General features: G+C 39.9%; 1 protein-coding gene across 1 annotated transcript; it reads right to left on the bottom strand.

Moving 5' to 3' along the window:
- Positions 1-696: 696 nt before the first annotated feature.
- On the bottom strand, positions 697-2,441 carry LOC104088656 (CASP-like protein 1F1). Its single transcript, XM_018768294.3, has 3 exons — positions 2,159-2,441; positions 1,923-2,046; positions 697-1,224 (listed from the first exon to the last, which is right to left on the bottom strand). Exons 1-3 carry the CDS (start codon positions 2,344-2,346, stop codon positions 1,003-1,005), a joined length of 534 nt encoding a protein of 177 aa, XP_018623810.1. The 5' UTR covers positions 2,347-2,441; the 3' UTR covers positions 697-1,002.
- Positions 2,442-19,756: the final 17,315 nt, after the last annotated feature.

Below are 19,756 nucleotides of genomic sequence, written 5' to 3'. Positions count from 1 at the left end.
CATATTTTGAGCCAAAAACTGTAGCTCGTTTTTGGGTGATCAAGTCTTTCTTATTTTTCACTTGTTTGTTGTTGCTTTTATTGATATCTGTCTCTCTTTACGTGGCACTAGTGTTGTGACCAATTTAGGGGACTTTTATAACGCTCTTTTGAAATAATGTAACTTCTATGGATTTGGAGGTCCTATAATTTGTGCTCTTTGCATAGAAAAAGTTTTCCACATAAAATTTGGTATCTCTGATTCTGTTGTTATATATATTTTGTTGTTGGAATTCCAAGCCTCTCACTTCATTTCTTGAAATGGTAGCGTGTGAGCTGTGTTTTCCTTGATCAAACTGAAACTAATAGCCCATTTACCTAACTTTATAGCGTTGTGTTAGTTGTAAAGCCAAGATCAAGATGGTTGTGTTTCATGTCTTCGTTGTGTAGAACCTAATACCTAATTAAGACTCAGGAACCCATGTGCCATTTTATTTGTGATTTGTCATAATGTCATTTTGTTGGCTCAGCGTTTTTGCAGGAATTTTTCGTAGAAACCATCAGAATTAATTTGATTACGGATGGACCAATTGTTTAGTTCTTACTTTTTGAGCTAAAAATCATTTGAGCATACAAAAAGTGACGTTAGATTCCATACAATTAGTTGAAAAGAAGATAAAAGAAAGGCAAGACTAACTTGAACTAAATAGGCCCGGGCTGAACTCAAAATACGAAAGAGCAATTGCTCAGTTGCATCAATTCAGAACAGTGGACAATTGCTAAGACAACTAATACACAACGCGCAATTGGCCTTTGAAATTAAGCATAACTCTTGAGAGCAACAACTATCTCCACCTTCATTTTAACGTCAGATCTCAGGTATCCCTTATAGCCTTGCATCAATTCAAAATAGTGAAGAATAAACCATTAGTTGCTCAGTTTTTGGTTTCTACTTCTGCTGTGTTGCAGCTAAACGAACTTTCTTGGACTTAATCACTGCTAATTAAGATATTTTTGAAGTGTGTTAAACCTGGATCTGTCTAGATTGATTTGCGGAGATTATAGTGAGGCAGAGGTAGAAAAGCACAGCAAAATAGGAGAGCATGACACTATCTGTAACCTTGTGACAGAATTTTGAGACATGATCACAAATGGGCATCCATCCCGAATGGCTCTCTCCATATTTCCCCACATATCCAATTGCAGTGGCTGCTGCACATCCAGCTAGAAGCAGTGCCATCACAATCTGTCCTCACAATAAATTAATTCAAACATTCACATTACTGCTTCAAATTTATAGAAATGTATGGCTTAAATAAGAGTATCAGTTTAACTATTGTATATACTGATACGTGTAAACAAAATATTACACTACTATGTTGCCTAGAGATAATTATAAATAAATTGTATATAAAAAGTATGATTAATAACCTAAAAAAATAAGGAAGCTTACATATTAGCACCACATGTTAAATGTAAAAATAAATTAAATCCAAAGACTATGTGTTTCAAAGTTCTTAGGGGCCCAATAGAAAGAAACAAATAAAAAAGAAAAAGAAAAAGGTCATACATTCATACTAGCTAGCACCATTATACCACTTTTAGCTTCTAGCTCTCCCCTCAAAACTAATAACTCACTGCAACAATGCATGCATAATGCATTGTAAATGACGTCTAGGTTTAAGCCTCATAAGAAAAGAAACAAATCGAGAGACAGCAAATCATTTAATGCCAATATTGCGTGACGTTACAAGCTTGCAAGTAAAATATGGTTTTTCCAGACCCCCAAATGGACTTACATTTATATCTGAGTCTGCATAAGTCCACATTTGTCAAGAATTTTTCCTAGATCTACTAACAATTAATAGTAATAAACACAATGAATATACTACTAGAAAGAAAGATGCATATTCAAGCTACCCTAGCAAATTGGACGTATCGTACCAAATCATGAAGGAACATGTAAAAGTAGTTCTTTGGGTCAAGACACTTGTGGCTTAATACAGAGGCAAGAAACAGGGACAAAACAGAGAAGGCACATCCAATGATATTTGCAATTACAAAGAACCTGCAGAGAACCAGACAAAACGAAATAAGCAGCAAAATCAGAAGATATATATTAAATCAAATTCAGAAATCTCAAGGAAAACCCCAAAGATTTGCTTTTTCATATTCTTTACTTGAAACTTGGAGAGTAGCTATATCGAGCATCCATCTCAAGTCCAAATACAGTGACAGTCTGCTTGCTGGTGAGAATAATCCAAGTGGATGCCAATGTGAATGCAGTTGCCAATATTCTCAGGAAAATTTGGGTCCTCAACAAACATTTGTAAGGTTTCAGTGGTGGGCTTTGCATATTTTTCTCCATTTTTGGGATCTCAAAATAGTAGAAGGGGTTAGAAGAAAAACAAGAATGGAATGAGGATGTACGTAGATGTTGGTGCTGATATTTATAGAGGGGAGAGATTATTCAAGCGAATGGATCACTTTAAAGACGGACAAAAAAGCTAAGGACGTTTGAAAACTGCTTCCTTATGATTTAAGAAAAAGATTAACAAAAATGCATTAATTCACGCGGGAAAATAAAAAGAAATAAGAAATGCATTATTTGGTAAATACTAGAGTAATTAAGTAAGGGTTACACTAGGATGAATATGATTTCTCCATATTTAATTAGAGGTCTTGAATTTGAGTTCTGGTAATGAAAAAATTTCTGGTAGAGAGTTTCTTTTTTTAATGGTCTTATGCGGCGCAAATTTAGTTAATCGGGTACCATACATTGGAGTAAAAACAAAAACAATTTAGTAGCAGGAAATGAGATTCTAATGGATTTTGGGTATAAGTTAGGACCCGTTAAATTTGTCATTACGGATCTCATGTTTGTTCGCTATATATTGGCCTTCTATTCTGGAATTAGTAATGACTGAGCATTGGTGAAATTAGCCTTCGATTTAGTGGCTGTCAATTTTACTTGTTTTGAGTAAGCATGACTTTGTCTTTACTGAAACAGTCCACTGCTCAGAAGATCACTATTCGAATCATAAATATAACAAGTTTGAATCTTTGTAATCCATAAGAGTTTCATTTTCATCCGAAGCTATTCTTCCCTGAAATCAAATTTGCCAACCAACAAGTAATTTGTGACAAATGGAGAGTTACACGTCCAATCTTTCAGAAATGTCAGATTTCAAACTAATTTTCATTAACAAAATTAGTAATGTTTTCTAACGCCAAAATTTGCAGAAAAGCATAATATGCCAAAATAATACTGCGTCAAACGTATAATATGCCAGAAAAGATACTTGGAAAAGCTCAACTTATAGAGAGAAGGGCAAAGAGTAAGTTCTACAATTATGGGGTGGATAAAATATCACAAGCTTACTGCTATTTAAAAATTTAAACAAAAAAATGTTAATGAGACATTTGATGGATACTAACCTGACTATTAAAAGAGAGCACTGGTGTTATGTTTTGTCACTTCTTTGTTCCTATGTGTTAGTGCCCTCTAACCACCTCTGTCACGAACCCAAATCTCACCTAAAGGATCGTGATGGCACCTAGCCCCTAGGATTAGGTAAACCTAACATATGCTGAGGATTAACAGAAAAAACTAACTTAAATGCAAAACATTAACTCATAACTGAAATAACATAGCTGAACCGAACAACAGTCATACAACCCCAAAACCGGTAGTACATACTCATAAGCTCTACTGAGTATACTAAATTCTATAAATACAATATTGTTTTGGAATGAAAATAAACAGTAATAATGAAAGACAACAGAAGGTGACTCAGAGGCTTGCAAACGCAATAGCAGGTATACCTTGAAATCTCTGCAGCAAATCACAAATAGCTAACTAACGTCCGGCACGTTCTGAGGTACTTGGATCTACATAAAAATATGCAGAAACTTAGTATGAGGACACCACAGCGGTACCCAGTAAGTATCAAGACTAACCTTGGTGGAGTAGTGATGAGGTTAAAGTCAAGACACTTACTAATCAGATAACCTGTGCAGAATATCAATATAACGCTAACAACGAAAAAATAAGTAAATAAATGGCAACGAAGGATAATCATGTGATAAATCAGAAAAATAATCAAAACACAGATAAAATACATGTGATAGCAATTAAGAGATAACGACGACAATTCTACTCATCAAATCGTTATGACACATGAATTACAACAACAATCACCACGAGGTACCATACCTCAACTATCACAAATCACAAATCGTATACACATGGCACCTCGTGCCCACATTATCGATTACAACCGCACGGACAACTCACGTGCCAATAATATGAATAGATCGAACTCCGCACGAATAACTCATGTGCTGCATAGAATACTCACGTGCCAGTAGTAATAATATCTCATATGTGCACGGACGACTCACGTGCTAGTAGTAATAATATCTCATATCTGTATGGACAACTCACGTGCTACCAGTCCAATCCACACACAGAAGGCTGATATACAAGAATACATGCACATGATTAATGAACATCAAGATTCATACTCCTGGACTGGTATAGATGACATGTTACGGTGTATGCGTGTGCAAGTGTACGAGCACAGCTGAAATCAACAAGTAAGATCAGATACACCGAGTAGCACATTTGAAATAACACACCAAATCACGTAATATGCATGACACACACAAGGAAGTCACACCACCACACAAACATCATCAATAATATGGCACCACGCCATCACATATCATCCCGAAAATAGCCTCCCCATATCTCACTGCATGTGCAACAATAAAGAAAATGCCCGTCTTATCTCACCACACACGCATCAATAATTATCCCACCTTGTCTCGCTACATGCGCAAACCGATATATATATATATATATATATATATATATATATATATAGCCCGCCTTATCTTGTCGCATGTACACCCCAACAATCCTCTCAACAATTCCACATGTACCAAATTCACAATAAAATAACATATCAACTCGCACCACACATGCCCATATGCCATAACATTACCGAAACAACAACACCAATATCACAACAACGCATAACCCACGGCTCAACAGTAATGTATACAAGAGTCTCAACAACAACACAATGAAACGAAAGAATAAACTCAACAATGAAAGATATTCCATGTAATAAAAACTTCAATTGAATGCACATGAGAATAAAAATCGACAATGAAAAATATAATATGTAATGACAACTTCAATTAAATGCATATAAGAATAAACCCGACAATGGAAGATATCACATGTGATAACAACTTCAAATTCATAAAAGTAACCTAAGAGTCTAAGCCGGTCATTTTCTATATATAAGTTCGCATACACACTCATCACCTTATGTACATGTCTACCACATAATCCAAATAGTGCAATTAAACCAAATTCTATGGGGTAGTTTCCACCACACAAAGTTAGGTAAGATACTTATCTCAGCTAGGCCAAATCAACACTCAAAAATGACTTTTCCTTTAAAACTCACCTCCGCACAACTCAAATAAAATAAAAAATGACTTAATATCATTAAACAATGCAAGAGGAACCAATTTCGATTAATAAAGTTAAGAACTTTACGCAATTCCCCAAAAGTCAACATAAGTCAACCGCAGGCTCGCTCGATAAAAATCTGAGTCTAAAGGTAGATCTCAAATATTCATAACCCCACGAGTCCATATATGTATTTTGTTTTCTAATCCGAGTCCAATTCGACTCTCAAATCTCAAATTTTCATTTTTCAAAACGTAATAAAACAAATTCCCAAACTCTCTTCAAATCTCATGATTTTGATGTTAAATCTCATAAATAATCATGTAATATAATTTAAAGTGAATCAAAATCACTTACCCAATAGTTTTATATGAAAATCCATCCTCAAAATTGCCTCCTACAGAGTGTAGGGGTTGTGAAATGTGATAAATGAAGCTAAGTCCCGTTTTCAAGCCCTTTTGTTCAGGTGCAGACGTCACAAAACCGACTTGGGGTTCGCAATTGAAAACTCTCGCAAATGCGGACATTCCATTACAAATGCAGCACCTGAAAATCTTAGGGAAAGTCACAAATGCGACCCTGACTTTGCAGTTGCAAAGTCAGGCCCTTCGCAAAAGCGATCATGAGATCACGAATGTGGCAGTCCCAGCCCAGGAGCCCCAATCGCAAATGTGATCCGGAGTTCGTAAAAGCGAACTCTGTAGTCCTCACCCACTTTGCAAAAGCGAGAAGGAAATAGCAAATACGGTGGTCCCAAAGCGAGAAGAAAATCGCAAATGCGACCAACTCCTCGCAAATGCGAGAATTGAATACCAACAAAAATTTGAACATCTCTTAAACTCTCCGAAACGCGTCCGAAACTCACTCGAGCCCCCGGGACTCCACACCAAATATCCACACAAGTACATAAACATCATACAAACTCGGTCGTGTGATCAAAACACCAAGATAACATCCGGAACCACGAATCGGATACTAAATTACATGAAAATCACAATGAACTTCAAGAACTGCTAGAAACGCAACCATGCGTCCGATTCCTATCAAACCAACTCGGAATGATACCAAATTTTACAGATAAGTTAAAAATGACAAAACGGACCTATTCCAAGTCCCAAAACTAAAATCCGAACCTGATAACCAAAAGGCCAAACCATGGTCAAACTTAAGAAATTTCTAAGCCTCAAATTGCCAACTTTCGGTAAACACAAGCCAAATCAACTTAGGGACCCCCGGATTCAATTCTGACCATACGCCTAAGTGAAAAATCATCATCCAAACCTAACAGAACCATCAAAACTTCTATCTGAAATCATATAAGCAAAAAGTCAAACTTGGTCAACCTTTCCAACTTAAAGCTTTTAAAATGAGAAACATTCGTCCAAATAAATCTCGAATCACTTGAAAATTGAAACCGATCATACGTGCAAATCATAATAAATAATATGAAACTACTCAAGACCTCAAACCACAGAACGGAATGCTAAAGCTCAAAACGACTGGTCGGGTCGTTACATTCTCCCCCTCTTAAACAAACGTTCGTCCACGAACGTAGCAACAATCATTCCAAGGTCATCAAATCTCTGTATATGCTCACCATACATATACACACGGGTGATCCCACGTCACCTCAATCCACATAAGCATGACAACACTATCTCGACGGAAGATTATTCCTTTCACCCATACCGATAAGCCTGAGAACCAAATTTCAACATCCGATCATCTCCCAAAGACCTAATTCCCATATAAACATATTGTATAATCCTCAACCAGCTGCAAACAAATCATGCATACATCTACAAGGTATAACCACACGATATAACACATCACCCATATGTCCATAGGAATAACTCTGATTGCAATAGATGCCCATTACCAAACTCGGTACCGTTAAATAGCCTCATAACGAGTAAAACCTTGTTCCAGACCTTCACAACACTGCTAATAATGTAAGAAACTTGTGAAACTCATTACTATTCGTCCGACCAACAAGCCACACACAATGCCACCTGGGCAGATACATCGCAATCCAAATCTAACAAGCACAACTCGAATATGACTAAATATGGAAAGAGAAACACATGAGAGAAGTATCAAACAGGTCCAACGGGTACAACTCCCCTTCGGTACCATATTAGGAATCCGTCCCACAAGGAAGAAGCAAGACAAAGGCAACAACCACAACAAATCTTACCCTAACATAACCCCACCGCGGCACATGGCCCGGTCCAAACTTACCGATCCACAAAGAACACAAGGTTCTCATCCTCAACTCGGAATCACAAGTAAGATAAACATCCTGACAACTAAAAACTTCTACTAACTCAATCCCGTAGAACAAATCCACAACACGTAACAGACTTCCAAACCTGTAAAGCACCCAAATCACAAGTCGTGGTCAAACCATCCAAAAATCACATCAAAACCTACCGTATTAAGTAACAGAAAGTCTACCCTAGTATTATAACCCTCAATAGTGATCAAACTCGAACGATAAACGTGGACTACCATAATAAAGCTCCCAAAAGGTGAAGACACATAAACAGAGTAAAAGAATCACGATACATATCCATATATGAAGCAAGGTAGGATGACTCATACCTATAAATAGGACCGGATCAAAATAAAATTAATGCATCTCAATAGCGAACTGGAACTATACCTGTAGCGACATCATCTGGTGTAGAGGTCTTAACCCTACTAGGGAAAGTCTAAATCCAGGTCGGGCCTCCCCCTCTAGGATGCCCTCTACCCTCCTATCCCCATCTCTAGCTGGCTGTGTAGGTGTGGTAGCAATTGCGGCAGAACCTATAGCCTGAGTATCTGCTGTGGTACACCCTCCCAAAGTCTGGGACAATCTCTCACCATGTGCCTAGTATCCCTACACTCAAAGCAACCTCTCTACTGATGTGGTTGCGGAAGCTATCCAGAACGGGTACTCTGGGACCCATGAATAACTGAAGCACCACGTTAAATCTGAAGAGCAGACTGAACTGGCTGATCCACAAAACCTCTACATGACGCGCCTTGCCTCCACAATAGGGATCAGTAGATCCTCCCGGTCTACGAGGCTTTTTAGCCTCCCTATTTTCTCTCTCTAAACCGCCGATGCACTCGATCCTCCTAGCTATCTCCACCACCTGATGAAATAAAGTATCAGTCTCTAACTCCCGTGCCATCCCAAGTCTGAGACCATAATTGATCCCCTCGATAAATCTGTGGACTCTCTCTCTAACAATAAAAATCAAAGAAGGTTCATGACGAGATAACTCACTAAACCTTATAGCGTACTCAGACAAGGTCATAGTCCCCTACCGCAACTGCTCAAACTCGGTGCGTCGCGTATCCTTGAGGGTATGTGGAATGAACTCCCTAAAAAATAGATCAGAGAACCGAGTCCAAGTAAGTGGCGCTGTGCCAACTAGCCTACCCTCCTCATAAGCCTGCCACCATCTATACGCCGACCTCGTCAACTGGAAAGTAGTAAGGGCAACCCCGCTCACCTCCACAATTTCCATAGTGCGCAGAATACGGTGACACTGGTCTAGAAAACCATGCACATCCTCAAAAACCTGCAGCACTAAAAGTAGGAGGAAAATACTTCTTGAACTTCTCAAGTCTCTTCTCCTCCTCCTCTGATGCCACTGGCCTGACCTCAGGTTGAACCTCGATAATGGGTTATACCGGCATAACACCCGGAACCTGATAAACATGGGCCCGCTTCTCTGTAGTATGGGCGCCGGGAGTCTGAGCTCCTCCCCCAGCCTGTGAAGTAGCTGGTGTAACATGGATCAATCTCGCCTGAGCCAATGTACCAAACATGCTAAGAAAGTGCGCTAGAGTTTACTGAAGTCCAGGGTAGCAACAGGTATCCCAGGTGCCTGCTCCACAACCGGAGCTACTGGTGGCTCCTCAGCTGCTGCCCTCATAGGTGCTCTAATTGTAGCACATGCTCCTCCTCGGCCTCTACCCCGACCCCTAGCAATACCGGCCCTGGGGACAACATCATCAGTAACTGCAACTCGTTTCCTCACCATCTATGAGAGAATAGAATGACAAAGGCTCAAACTCCGGAATCAATAAATTCGCACGATAGGAATAAAGGAAGTAAAGTTTCCTAATAGGTTTGTAGCCTGTCGAAGATAAGTACAGACCTCTCTGTACTGATCTGAAAGACTATACTAAACTTGCTTATGACTTGTAGAACCTATGAGCATAGAGCTCTCATACCAACTTGTCACGGCCCCAAACTTCCACATAAGGGATCGTGATGGCACCTAGTCCCTAGGACTAGGTAAGCCTAACACATGCTGATGATTAACAGAAATAACCAACTTATATGTAAAACATTAACTGATAACTGAAATAAACATAGTTGAATCGAACAACAGTCATACAACCCAAGTACATAGTCATAAGCTCTACTGAGTACACTAAAATCTCTAAATACAATACCGTTCTAAAATGAAAATAAATAGTAGTAATGAAAGATAACAGAAGGTGACTCTGAAGCCTGTGAACGCAATGGCAAGTATACCTTGAACTCTCCCTAGCAAATCACAAGCAACTAACTAACATCCGGCATGCTCCGAGGTACTTGGATCTGGAAAAATATGCTGAAGCGTAGTATGAGTATACAACAGCGGTACCCACTAAGTACCAAGACTAACCTCGATGGAGTAGTGACGAGGTTCAAGTCAAGACACTTACTAATCAAATAACCTGTGCAGAACATTAATATAAAACTAACAATGAAAAAGTAAGTAACTAAATGGCAACGAAGGTTAATCATGTGATAAATCAGAAAAATAGTCAAAACACAAATAAAATACAAGTGATAGCAATTAATAGATAACAACTACAGTTCTACTCGTCAAATCATTTTGACACACGAAATACAACCAGAATCACCCTAAGTTACCACACCTCAACTATCACAAATTACGAGTCCCAAATCATGAATCATATACACATGGCACCTCGTGCCGACATTATCGATTATAATCGCACGGACAACTCACGTGCTGCATGGACAACTCGCGTGGCGATAACATGAATATCTCGGATCAGCATGGAGAAATCACATGCTGCACGGACAACTCACGTGCCAATAGTAATAATATCTCATATTCGCATGGACAACTCACGTGCCAATAGTAACAATATCTTAGATACGTACTGTTGCGACCAAACACACTCACGCAAGTATACACGGTCGTCAAGTAATAAAGTGACTCAAAGTCGGATGTCGAACCCACGAGGACTTATGATTAACTATTAACTAACTTAGCCTATCTTAATTATCTACACAAGAATTAAATCTAAAAATATTTTATTCTAACTAATTAAATAAGAAAAATATAAATAATAAACTTTGAACAGATAAAGAGCAGATTTTAATGATATCAATGTAAGACAAACGATCTAGGGTTATGGGCTATCTAACAATCCTATTGTATTCTTCAATTGAATTGACCGACTGATTTATCTAGCTTATTGGTTGACAGGGTTAATATTGCTCATAAGAATCTGTCGAGTTCTTACTCGCCTATTCAAGCTAACCTAACGCCTATATGTCTATGGAGTTAGAATCAACAAGAACGCATTTATAATTCCTGTAAATCAACCAAGCAAGGCAATTAGGTATATGTCTATCCTAACCACGAATCCGTTCCCCGATGCCCGAGTTCAAGAACTTGCCCTACTCAATCCTATATGCAATATAGAATTCCCACTTTCGAGTTCAATTCTAGATTCGTAGATAATATTCAATTGGTGATCAAGCAATTAAATAATTAAGCGCAAGATTGAATAAATAAACTAATATGATAAATCAAGAAGTCAAAATCAATATCCGAATAACAATAGTCATGAAAGAACCACAACCCTAGAACGTGAAGTTTAGCTCCACATAGACATGGTAGCCAAACAACAAATCATATAAAGAAACATAAAAATTACTAAGTTTGGTGGGAGAAAGATGAAACTCGATGAATTCTGGCCTCCACAGCTTTTTCGTGGCTTTTTTCCCCTTCCCAATATGTTAGATAACCTAAAAGAGGCGTTTTTAGCTTATATATTGCGTACAAAAGTCGTGGGCCAAAGCTCTCCTATTCCTAGTCCAATTCGGCTTCAGGGATTGATGCTAAGGTGGATGCGACGCATCCAGCTTAACTTCTACTTCCCAGTTTCGCACGCGATGGCAGACGCGATGGCCCAACTTCACTGCTAAGGTTGCATGCATGATGATGTTTTCCTAGGTTGGATGCGACGCATCCAACCCTTCTTCCTCTAGCTAAACCACCTTTTCTTCATATTTTGCACTCCGAACACCTTAAATCGTCACACATAACTTAATTAGTCATCAAACCAATAATTACACCATGTTGGGTGTTTTAAAGATTAAATAACATCAAAAAGTGGTTAAAGCATGGGCAAAGTAACATCAACACATATCGAAATATGCCAAACATCACTACCCCACACTTAAACCTTTGTTCGTCCTCGAACAAACCATCCTATAGTAGACGAAACAAAATTAAACTCTTATCGTTCAAAGCACACTGCACCTATGACCGTGGTTATTTGCTACAATTAGGCTCTAGACTATGCATCAACACACTTCCCTTTTCTTATGCCCTTCTTTAAACATATTCGAACAAAGACAACATGCTCGCAACAATCCTAACCTCACTGTCCGACTCAATGTCACAATGCACTCATGGCTTGAACAACCAACATCATAGAGAAGTCTAATAACGTTACCTATCCCTCGTGAAACCATGTGCCCTCACAACAAAAGCAAAGAGAGTAAAATCAATCCACACATTCGAATCTCATGCTCCCAAAGAAAATCGCTCACTCTCACAAAAGAAGTCACATGCATGTAGTTGGTACCATAGGCTTGCCCTTAATGTAAATCTCTACTAATGTAAGCTCGCTCGATCTAAAATCAATTAGGACTTTTTTCATGGTTGTAATGTGGGCTAAGGGACGGGTAGGATATATTTTAGGAATAGTGACTCAACCTCCTAAGCACTTTAACACATCATCAAATAACTTAAGCGCAAATTCTTCAACACCACTTCAATTTCACAAATAATATCACCCCAACAATATTTCCTCTTTCTTTAAGCACTACTTTTAATTCATACCCACTAGCAAGAATAAGACAACAATTTATTCCTCTATACTTTTCTTTCTTTCAATTGCCGCTAGTGGTGTATTATTTTACAAAATAAGTGCACCCTTCTTTCTTTCATTGGTTCCACTCAAAAGTCACCCCACACTTAGTCCCTTCTCACTTCTTTTAGCGCTCATCTAACAATTAAAGTGCTTTAAGAGGTAAAAGGATCAAAACAATGTCAATTAAGAATAAAAGGGTATAGGCTTGTAATGTGGGTACCAAATAAAAGGTCTACAGGCTCAAAAGGGTTAACTAGGGATAGATTTTATTTGTGATAAGCAATAAGCTCAAAAAGATCAAAGAAAGCCTAAAATCATTTTTCAAACCGAGCATCACCTAAAATTTCGCTTCAACTCACATACCGGGCAAGTTCTAGACACAAGTACATTACATGGACTACACAAAAACCTCACCACACATGGCACATGACTCGCTAAGGACGGTCACATTCCGACTCTCAAACAATGCAAGTATTCACGGAGCAACGAGATATTAAGCATTAAACGCAAAGTGAACACAAGTCAAGAAAAATGAGAAATAGGCTGCAACAAAACATGCTATCCGTTTTAACAAGGCATCATCAATAATTTCAGAGTGAGAAGGGAAGATATTACATATGTAAAAGCTTAAATATGCCAGTATCAACCAAGTCAAGGTCACCTAGGTTCATCATTCTTCCTCCTTTTATTCCCTACATTCCTACTCTACTCTAAAAAGAAAACAAAATTACCCGGTTCAAACTACATCCCATGAAAAAGAACCGAGGCACAAAGAAAAACCACAGGGGATTATTACTATCTACAAAGATACTATATATATATATATATATATATATATATATATATATATATATATATATATATATATATATATATATATTTTTTTTTTTTTTGAATAAATAAACTAATAGATAAACTGATAGTTACTCCATATAGATGAATTTACTGCTATTTTATGCCATTAATCCAGTGAATATATTAGTACATTCATCCATACATCAAACATAAATCACCCCCACCCCACACTTAGGACTGTGCGTTGTCCCCAACGCACACAAACAAGGTAAAGTAGGGTGAGAAGGACTCCCTTAAGTCAAGGTGGAGGAGCATCTGCATCCATAGCATTCCTATCATCAACAACTGGTGCTGATTCTGTATCAGGTGGTACAGCGACCTCAATAGGCCTGTTGAGTGGAGCCTCGGTGACTATGGGAGGAACAGGAGTGGATGGTCCGGCAGTGGATGATGCAATCAGCTGGGAGATGTCTGTACCTGCACATTGAACCAGAGCTCTGAGGAGTAATGATATCTCCTTCATCATCGTGGCCTGCTCGGTCTGAACTCGGCTTAGATCCGCACGAGTCTGTCTCAACTCATCCCTGGTGGCACTCAACTCGACACGAGTCGCTATCAGCTCAGCCCTGTTCTCTTGCATATCTGCTTGCATATGCTCAAATAATTGTTGGACGGTGAGCTTAGAAGACCTTCCCTTGTTCGGCTCTAGAACATGAGTGACATCATATGGTCCTGGAGCTTTAGCCTCAATGTCATCATTCTCCTTGTCCCATAGTACTCCCCTCTCTGTTAAAAAAGCCGTTAGGGTATTAGCAAAGAACAGCCTCCACTTGTAATTCATCCTGGTTCGCTGCATTTGATCATGCATGATGGCTCCGAAGTTGAGTGGTATCCCCTCTAATAAAGCATATAATACGAGTGCGCGGTAACGAGGGACATCAGTTTTATGTTGGCATGGCAGCAGTCGGTTACAAATGAAATTTAGAGCCACACGTGCTAACGCACTCATGAATTCCTTTGCTATAGAGTGGTACTCCATACTCCCATGCTTCCATTCTGCATCCTTCCTGGTAGGGCATAGGACAGACTTAATGTGTGCATAATCTGGTGTTTTGCATATGGCGTCAAACCTGTCAGTGAGTGTGTGTGGCACCCTTAAGAAGTTATTCAGAGCTTCAGCTGACACATTAATATCTATCCCTCTTACTCGCACAATGTTTCCCCGTGCGTGACGCCAATTGGCGTAGAGCTCTCTAACAATGGTGAGGTTGGCTTTGCCATGACCTTTCAGAATGGGTCCCCATTTTTGCACCTCTCGAATTGACTTGAGAAACTCTGAGTACTTTGTCTTAAGTGGTCCGATGTTTATCGGCTTTTCCGGAATATACTTCTTTGAAACCAATATCTTCTTATAGGCTCGGAATGCCTTCTCATTAACAAAGTATTTCTCCCAATCAACTCGGTCTATGGGTTCACCTTCGTCTTCATCACTCATGTTGATCTGTAGGTGGTCATTGTCCGAATCGGAATCGGATTCAGATTCTGTAGTAATCTTCTCCTTCCCTTTATCAGTTGGAGCACTCATTCTCGAAGCTTTTCTTTGGTATGTCACAGGCTCTCGTATCTCTATTCCTTTGCTTGGTGTAATACCCTTCTTCACTGTCCTCCGGACCAATGTTTCCTCCTCCTCTTGCTCTGAATCATCACTTAACTGCCTAGGCAGCAGTTCCATTTCCTTCTCCGTCCGCTTCCTCTTTTTCTGTGGATTTGGACCGCCCGCTGCCCTTCCGGTAGGCTTTCTGGGCGGTTGCTTGTTACCATCTTTGTCTTGTTGCTTGGATGGTTTACTCGCTGCTGTCATTTTACGAATCTAAGTACCTGCAATGCAAAGAATTCAACAATTAGCAGATGAAACAGCGAAGTTCAGCTTGAAAGCAATTGCGACAGCTTGCAGACTTCAATTTATTCGTAAAGTCATGCCATTCACTCTTCATGGAATTGTAGCTCATGACTTTCAGCAAGTATGTGATAACTCTCTTCAAAAATTCAATTTCACATAGCCCCTCACTCGACCCCACACTTATTCTCAAGCATACACCAATGTTGCTCGGTTACTCAGACTTCACCGACGCCTAAATTTTTCTCAGGGACAATTCGTCGAACATGTGGTATGCAACAAGTGTGCCTAGTTCATTCTATCAGTTCAGCAGTGCAACTACCCTCCCAAAGTTGGACGAGATGAAGGGAATTATAGTTTATCATCTCTCAACCATTACAACTACCAAGAACGACAGCCCTAAAAATCTTGAAATTGCAAAACCTACTTGTTGCTACCATTGAAGGAGGGAGGAGAGACGAATTTGGAGAGAAGCCAACGGAAGAACGAAGAGGATGATGCGTACCTGTCGCGTTTGATCTTATTGCGATACAATTTCGATGAGAGAATTATGTTCTGCGTTCTTAGGCGTCGCCAAAACGAGACGAGTGGATGCGTCGCAAGAAACGTTTTTGTTCGAATAGGTTATCTTAAGATGTGTTAAAATATATATTACTTACCTGTGCGTGCGAGCTTTGACGCGACGCATCCCCTTGTCTTCCTTCAAAAAATTTTCGGACGCGATACGGGCGCGATAGGCAGACTTCACTGCCTTGAGCAATTGGCCCGTCAATTTTTTTGCTGAGGGGGACGCGACGCATCCGCCTCGTTTTCTTGAATAAAATCTATGTCCTACGAAAAGAAAGGAGAGAAAAAAAAAATAAAAATAAAAATAAAAATAAAAAACTAACTAACTTGGGTGGCCTCCCAAGAAGCGCCTGATTTAACGTCGCGGCACGACGCAACATGTTCTTCATGCCTCCACTAAGTCCATTGTTGTCTTGTGACGTGCAATGTCACCACCCCAATAGTGTTTTACTCTTTGGCCATTTACCAAGAATGTCGTATTGGACCCCTTATCACACAATTCTATCGCACCATGAGGTTTCACACTAACCACTTCAAACGGACCCGACCATCGAGATTTAAGCTTTCCTGGAAAAAGCTTTAGCCTTGAATTAAACAGTAGAATTTGTTGACCTGGTTCAAACTCACGATGTTGGATATGCTTATCATGCCATCTTTTGGTCTTCTCTTTATACAATTTGGCATTTTCATACGCATGCAATCGAAACTCATCAAGCTCGTTGAGTTGTAGCAATCTCTTTTCACCGGCCAAGTCCATCTCCATATTTAGCCTTTTAATCGCCCAATAAGCTTTGTGTTCAAGCTCGACGGGCAGATGGCAGGCCTTCCCATAAACCAACCTGTACGGAGAAGTGCCTATTGGGGTCTTGTACGCAGTGCGATATGCCCATAATGCGTCATCCAGCTTCCCGGCCCAGTCCTTTCTATTCATACTTACTGTCTTTTCCAAAATCTGCTTGACCTCTCTGTTGGAAACTTCTACTTGACCACTCGTTTGGGGATGATAGGCAGTGGAAACTTTGTGCTTGACTCCGTATTTTGCAAGAATATTATTCAGCAGTTTGTTACAAAAGTGAGTTCCCCCGTCGCTTATCAACACTCTTGGGGTCCCAAAACGTGTGAAGATGTGCTTCTTTACAAAGCCTACCACAACTTTTGCGTCGTTAGTAGGAAGAGCTATGGCCTCTACCCACTTAGAAACATAGTCGACCGCCACCAAGATGTATCTGTGTCCGTTAGAATATGGGAATGGTCCCATAAAATCAATCCCCCAAACATCAAAAAGTTCTACCGCCAGTATATTTTGCAAGGGCATCTCGTGCTTCCTCGTGATAGTTCCAGTTCTTTGGCATCTATCACAATTTTTAACGAAGGCATGTGCATCCTTAAACAATTTTGGCCAATAAAAACCTGATTGTAGCACTTTTTGGGCGGTTCTATCCCCGCCGTGATGACCTCCATATGGTGACGCATGGCAGTCATGTAGTATAGCCTTCATCTCTTCCTCAGGAACACACCTTCTCACCAACTGATCTGCACACTGCCTATATAGGAATGGCTCATCCCACACGTAGAACCTTACATCGTGTAGGAATCTTCTTCTATTGTCAGCTGTCCATTCTAGTGGCGTTACCCCACTTGCGATAAAATTCACATAATCTGCATACCATGGGGCTTCACCTGAGGTGATTGCCAATATTTGCTCATCCGGAAATGTTTCTTTAATTGACCCTCCTTCCGCTACATGGTTCCGGCTCTCTAATCTGGACAAATGATCGGCCACTTGATTTTCTGTCCCTTTTCGATCTCGGATCTCTAAGTCAAATTCTTGCAAGAGGAGGACCCAACGAATCAGCCTCGGCTTGGCGTCTTTCTTTTCAAATAGGTATCTGATAGCTGAATGATCTGTGTAGACGATGACTTTGGTTCCCACTAGATAGGATCTGAACTTGTCAAACGCCCACACCACTGCAAGCAACTCCTTTTCAGTCACTGTATAATTCATCTGAGCTGGATTCATAGTTTTGCTTGCATAATAAATGGAGTGAAAGATTTTATCCCTCCTTTGCCCCAACACCGCTCCAATTGCTATGTCACTTGCATCGCACATCAACTCAAATGGTTGTGCCCAATCGGGGCCAATGATAATTGGTGCAGTCACCAATCTTCCCTTCAGCTCCTCAAATGCTTTCAGACATGCATTATCAAACTTGAAGGTAACGTCTTTCTCTAGAAGCCTGCACAAAGGGGAAGAAATTTTCGAAAAATCTTTAATGAAACGACGATAAAAACCTGCATGACCCAAGAAACTGCGAATGCCTTTGATGGATGTCGGCGGGGGCAATTTTTCGATCGTCTCCACCTTTGCTTTATCCACCTGTAGACCATCTTTTGAAACCTTGTGCCCCAAAACTATACCTTCACGTACCATGAAATGGCACTTTTCCCAGTTTAGCACCAAGTTCGTCTCTTCACACCTAGCTAGCACTTTATCAAGGTTCATCAAACAACTATCAAAAGAACATCCAAACACAGAAAAATCGTCCATGAATACTTCTACATATCTTTCAACCATGTCAGTGAAAATAGCCATCATACACCTTTGAAAAGTCGCAGGTGCATTACAAAGACCGAAGGGCATTCTCTTGAACGCATACGTGCCATAAGGACATGTAAATGTAGTTTTCTCTTGGTCTTCTGGGGCTATAGCAATCTGATTATACCCCGAATAACCGTCCAGGAAACAGTAGTATTCCTGGCCAGCTAATCTATCAAGCATTTGGTCAATAAAAGGCAGGGGAAAGTGGTCTTTCCGGGTGGCATTGTTTAGTTTTCTGTAATCTATGCAAATTCTCCATCCAGTTACAGTTCTTGTAGGAATTAAGTCATTATTTTCATTAACTACTACGGTTATCCCCCCTTTCTTCGGCACACATTGAACGGGGCTTACCCATTTACTATCAGAGATTGGAAATACAATACCTGCATCAAGCCACTTAATCACTTCTTTCCTTACCACTTCTTTCATGATTGGATTTAGTCGGCGTTGGTGTTCTACACTCGGCTTGTGTCCGTCCTCCATGAGGATTTTGTGCATGCAGAAAGCTGGACTAATGCCTTTAATGTCAGACATTGTCCACCCAATTGCTCGCTTGTGCTCACGTAGCACCCTTAATAGCTTTTCTTCCTGTAATTTAGACAAGTGAGCAGAAATAATAACAGGTAAAGTGTCAGAACTTCCCAAATAAGCATATTGAAGGTGAGGGGGTAGGGGTTTAAGTTCCAAATTTGGAGCTTTTTCAATTGACGGCTTTGGTGGGGGGCCACTTGGCCTATTCAGGGGCTCAAACGGGATTATTCCTTGCATGTAACCACATGATGTATCTAGGATTCCCTTCATCTCCTCAACCTCATCATCCATCTCCAAGCTATCAAACAGCATGATTGCTTTTTCTAAACAGTCGCCTAGATATACACTCGTGTTAAGAAGTTTCTCATCCACCTCCACCACAGATATCATAGAGAGCTCCTCATAGTGGCGGGGGAGTTGGATTGCTTTGTAGACATTGAAGACTGCCTCCTCGTTGTCCACTCTCATAATCATTTTCCCTTCTCTCACTTTAATTATTGCATCGCCAGTAGCCAAGAGAGGTCGTCCCAATATGATTGGAACTTGTTCATCAGCCTCGAAGTCTAGAATAATGAAGTCAGCTGGGAAGATGAATTTTCCAATTTGCAGCAGCACATCTTCAATCACTCCTTCGGGGTAGGCTATGGACCTATCAGCTAATTGCAACATCACAGTGGTTGGTCTCGGAGCTCCCAGACCTAATTGCTTAAACA

This window comes from Nicotiana tomentosiformis, chromosome 6 (genome assembly GCF_000390325.3).
Source record: "Nicotiana tomentosiformis chromosome 6, ASM39032v3, whole genome shotgun sequence".
Taxonomy (NCBI): Eukaryota; Viridiplantae; Streptophyta; class Magnoliopsida; order Solanales; family Solanaceae; genus Nicotiana; species Nicotiana tomentosiformis.
This window is presented reverse-complemented; position numbering and strand designations above follow the sequence as displayed.

What these genes read in the sequence shown, in the direction of transcription:
- LOC104088656 (XM_018768294.3), bottom strand. Translation starts at nt 2,346, where the DNA reads ATGGAGAAAAATATGCAAAGCCCACCACTGAAACCTTACAAATGTTTG. An exon ending in AGCTACTCTCCAAGTTTCAA is followed by an intron (nt 2,047 to 2,158) that starts GTAAAGAATATG and finishes GGTTCTCTGCAG; the next exon opens with GTTCTTTGTAATTGCAAATA. An exon ending in ACATGTTCCTTCATGATTTG is followed by an intron (nt 1,225 to 1,922) that starts GTACGATACGTC and finishes TTGTGAGGACAG; the next exon opens with ATTGTGATGGCACTGCTTCT.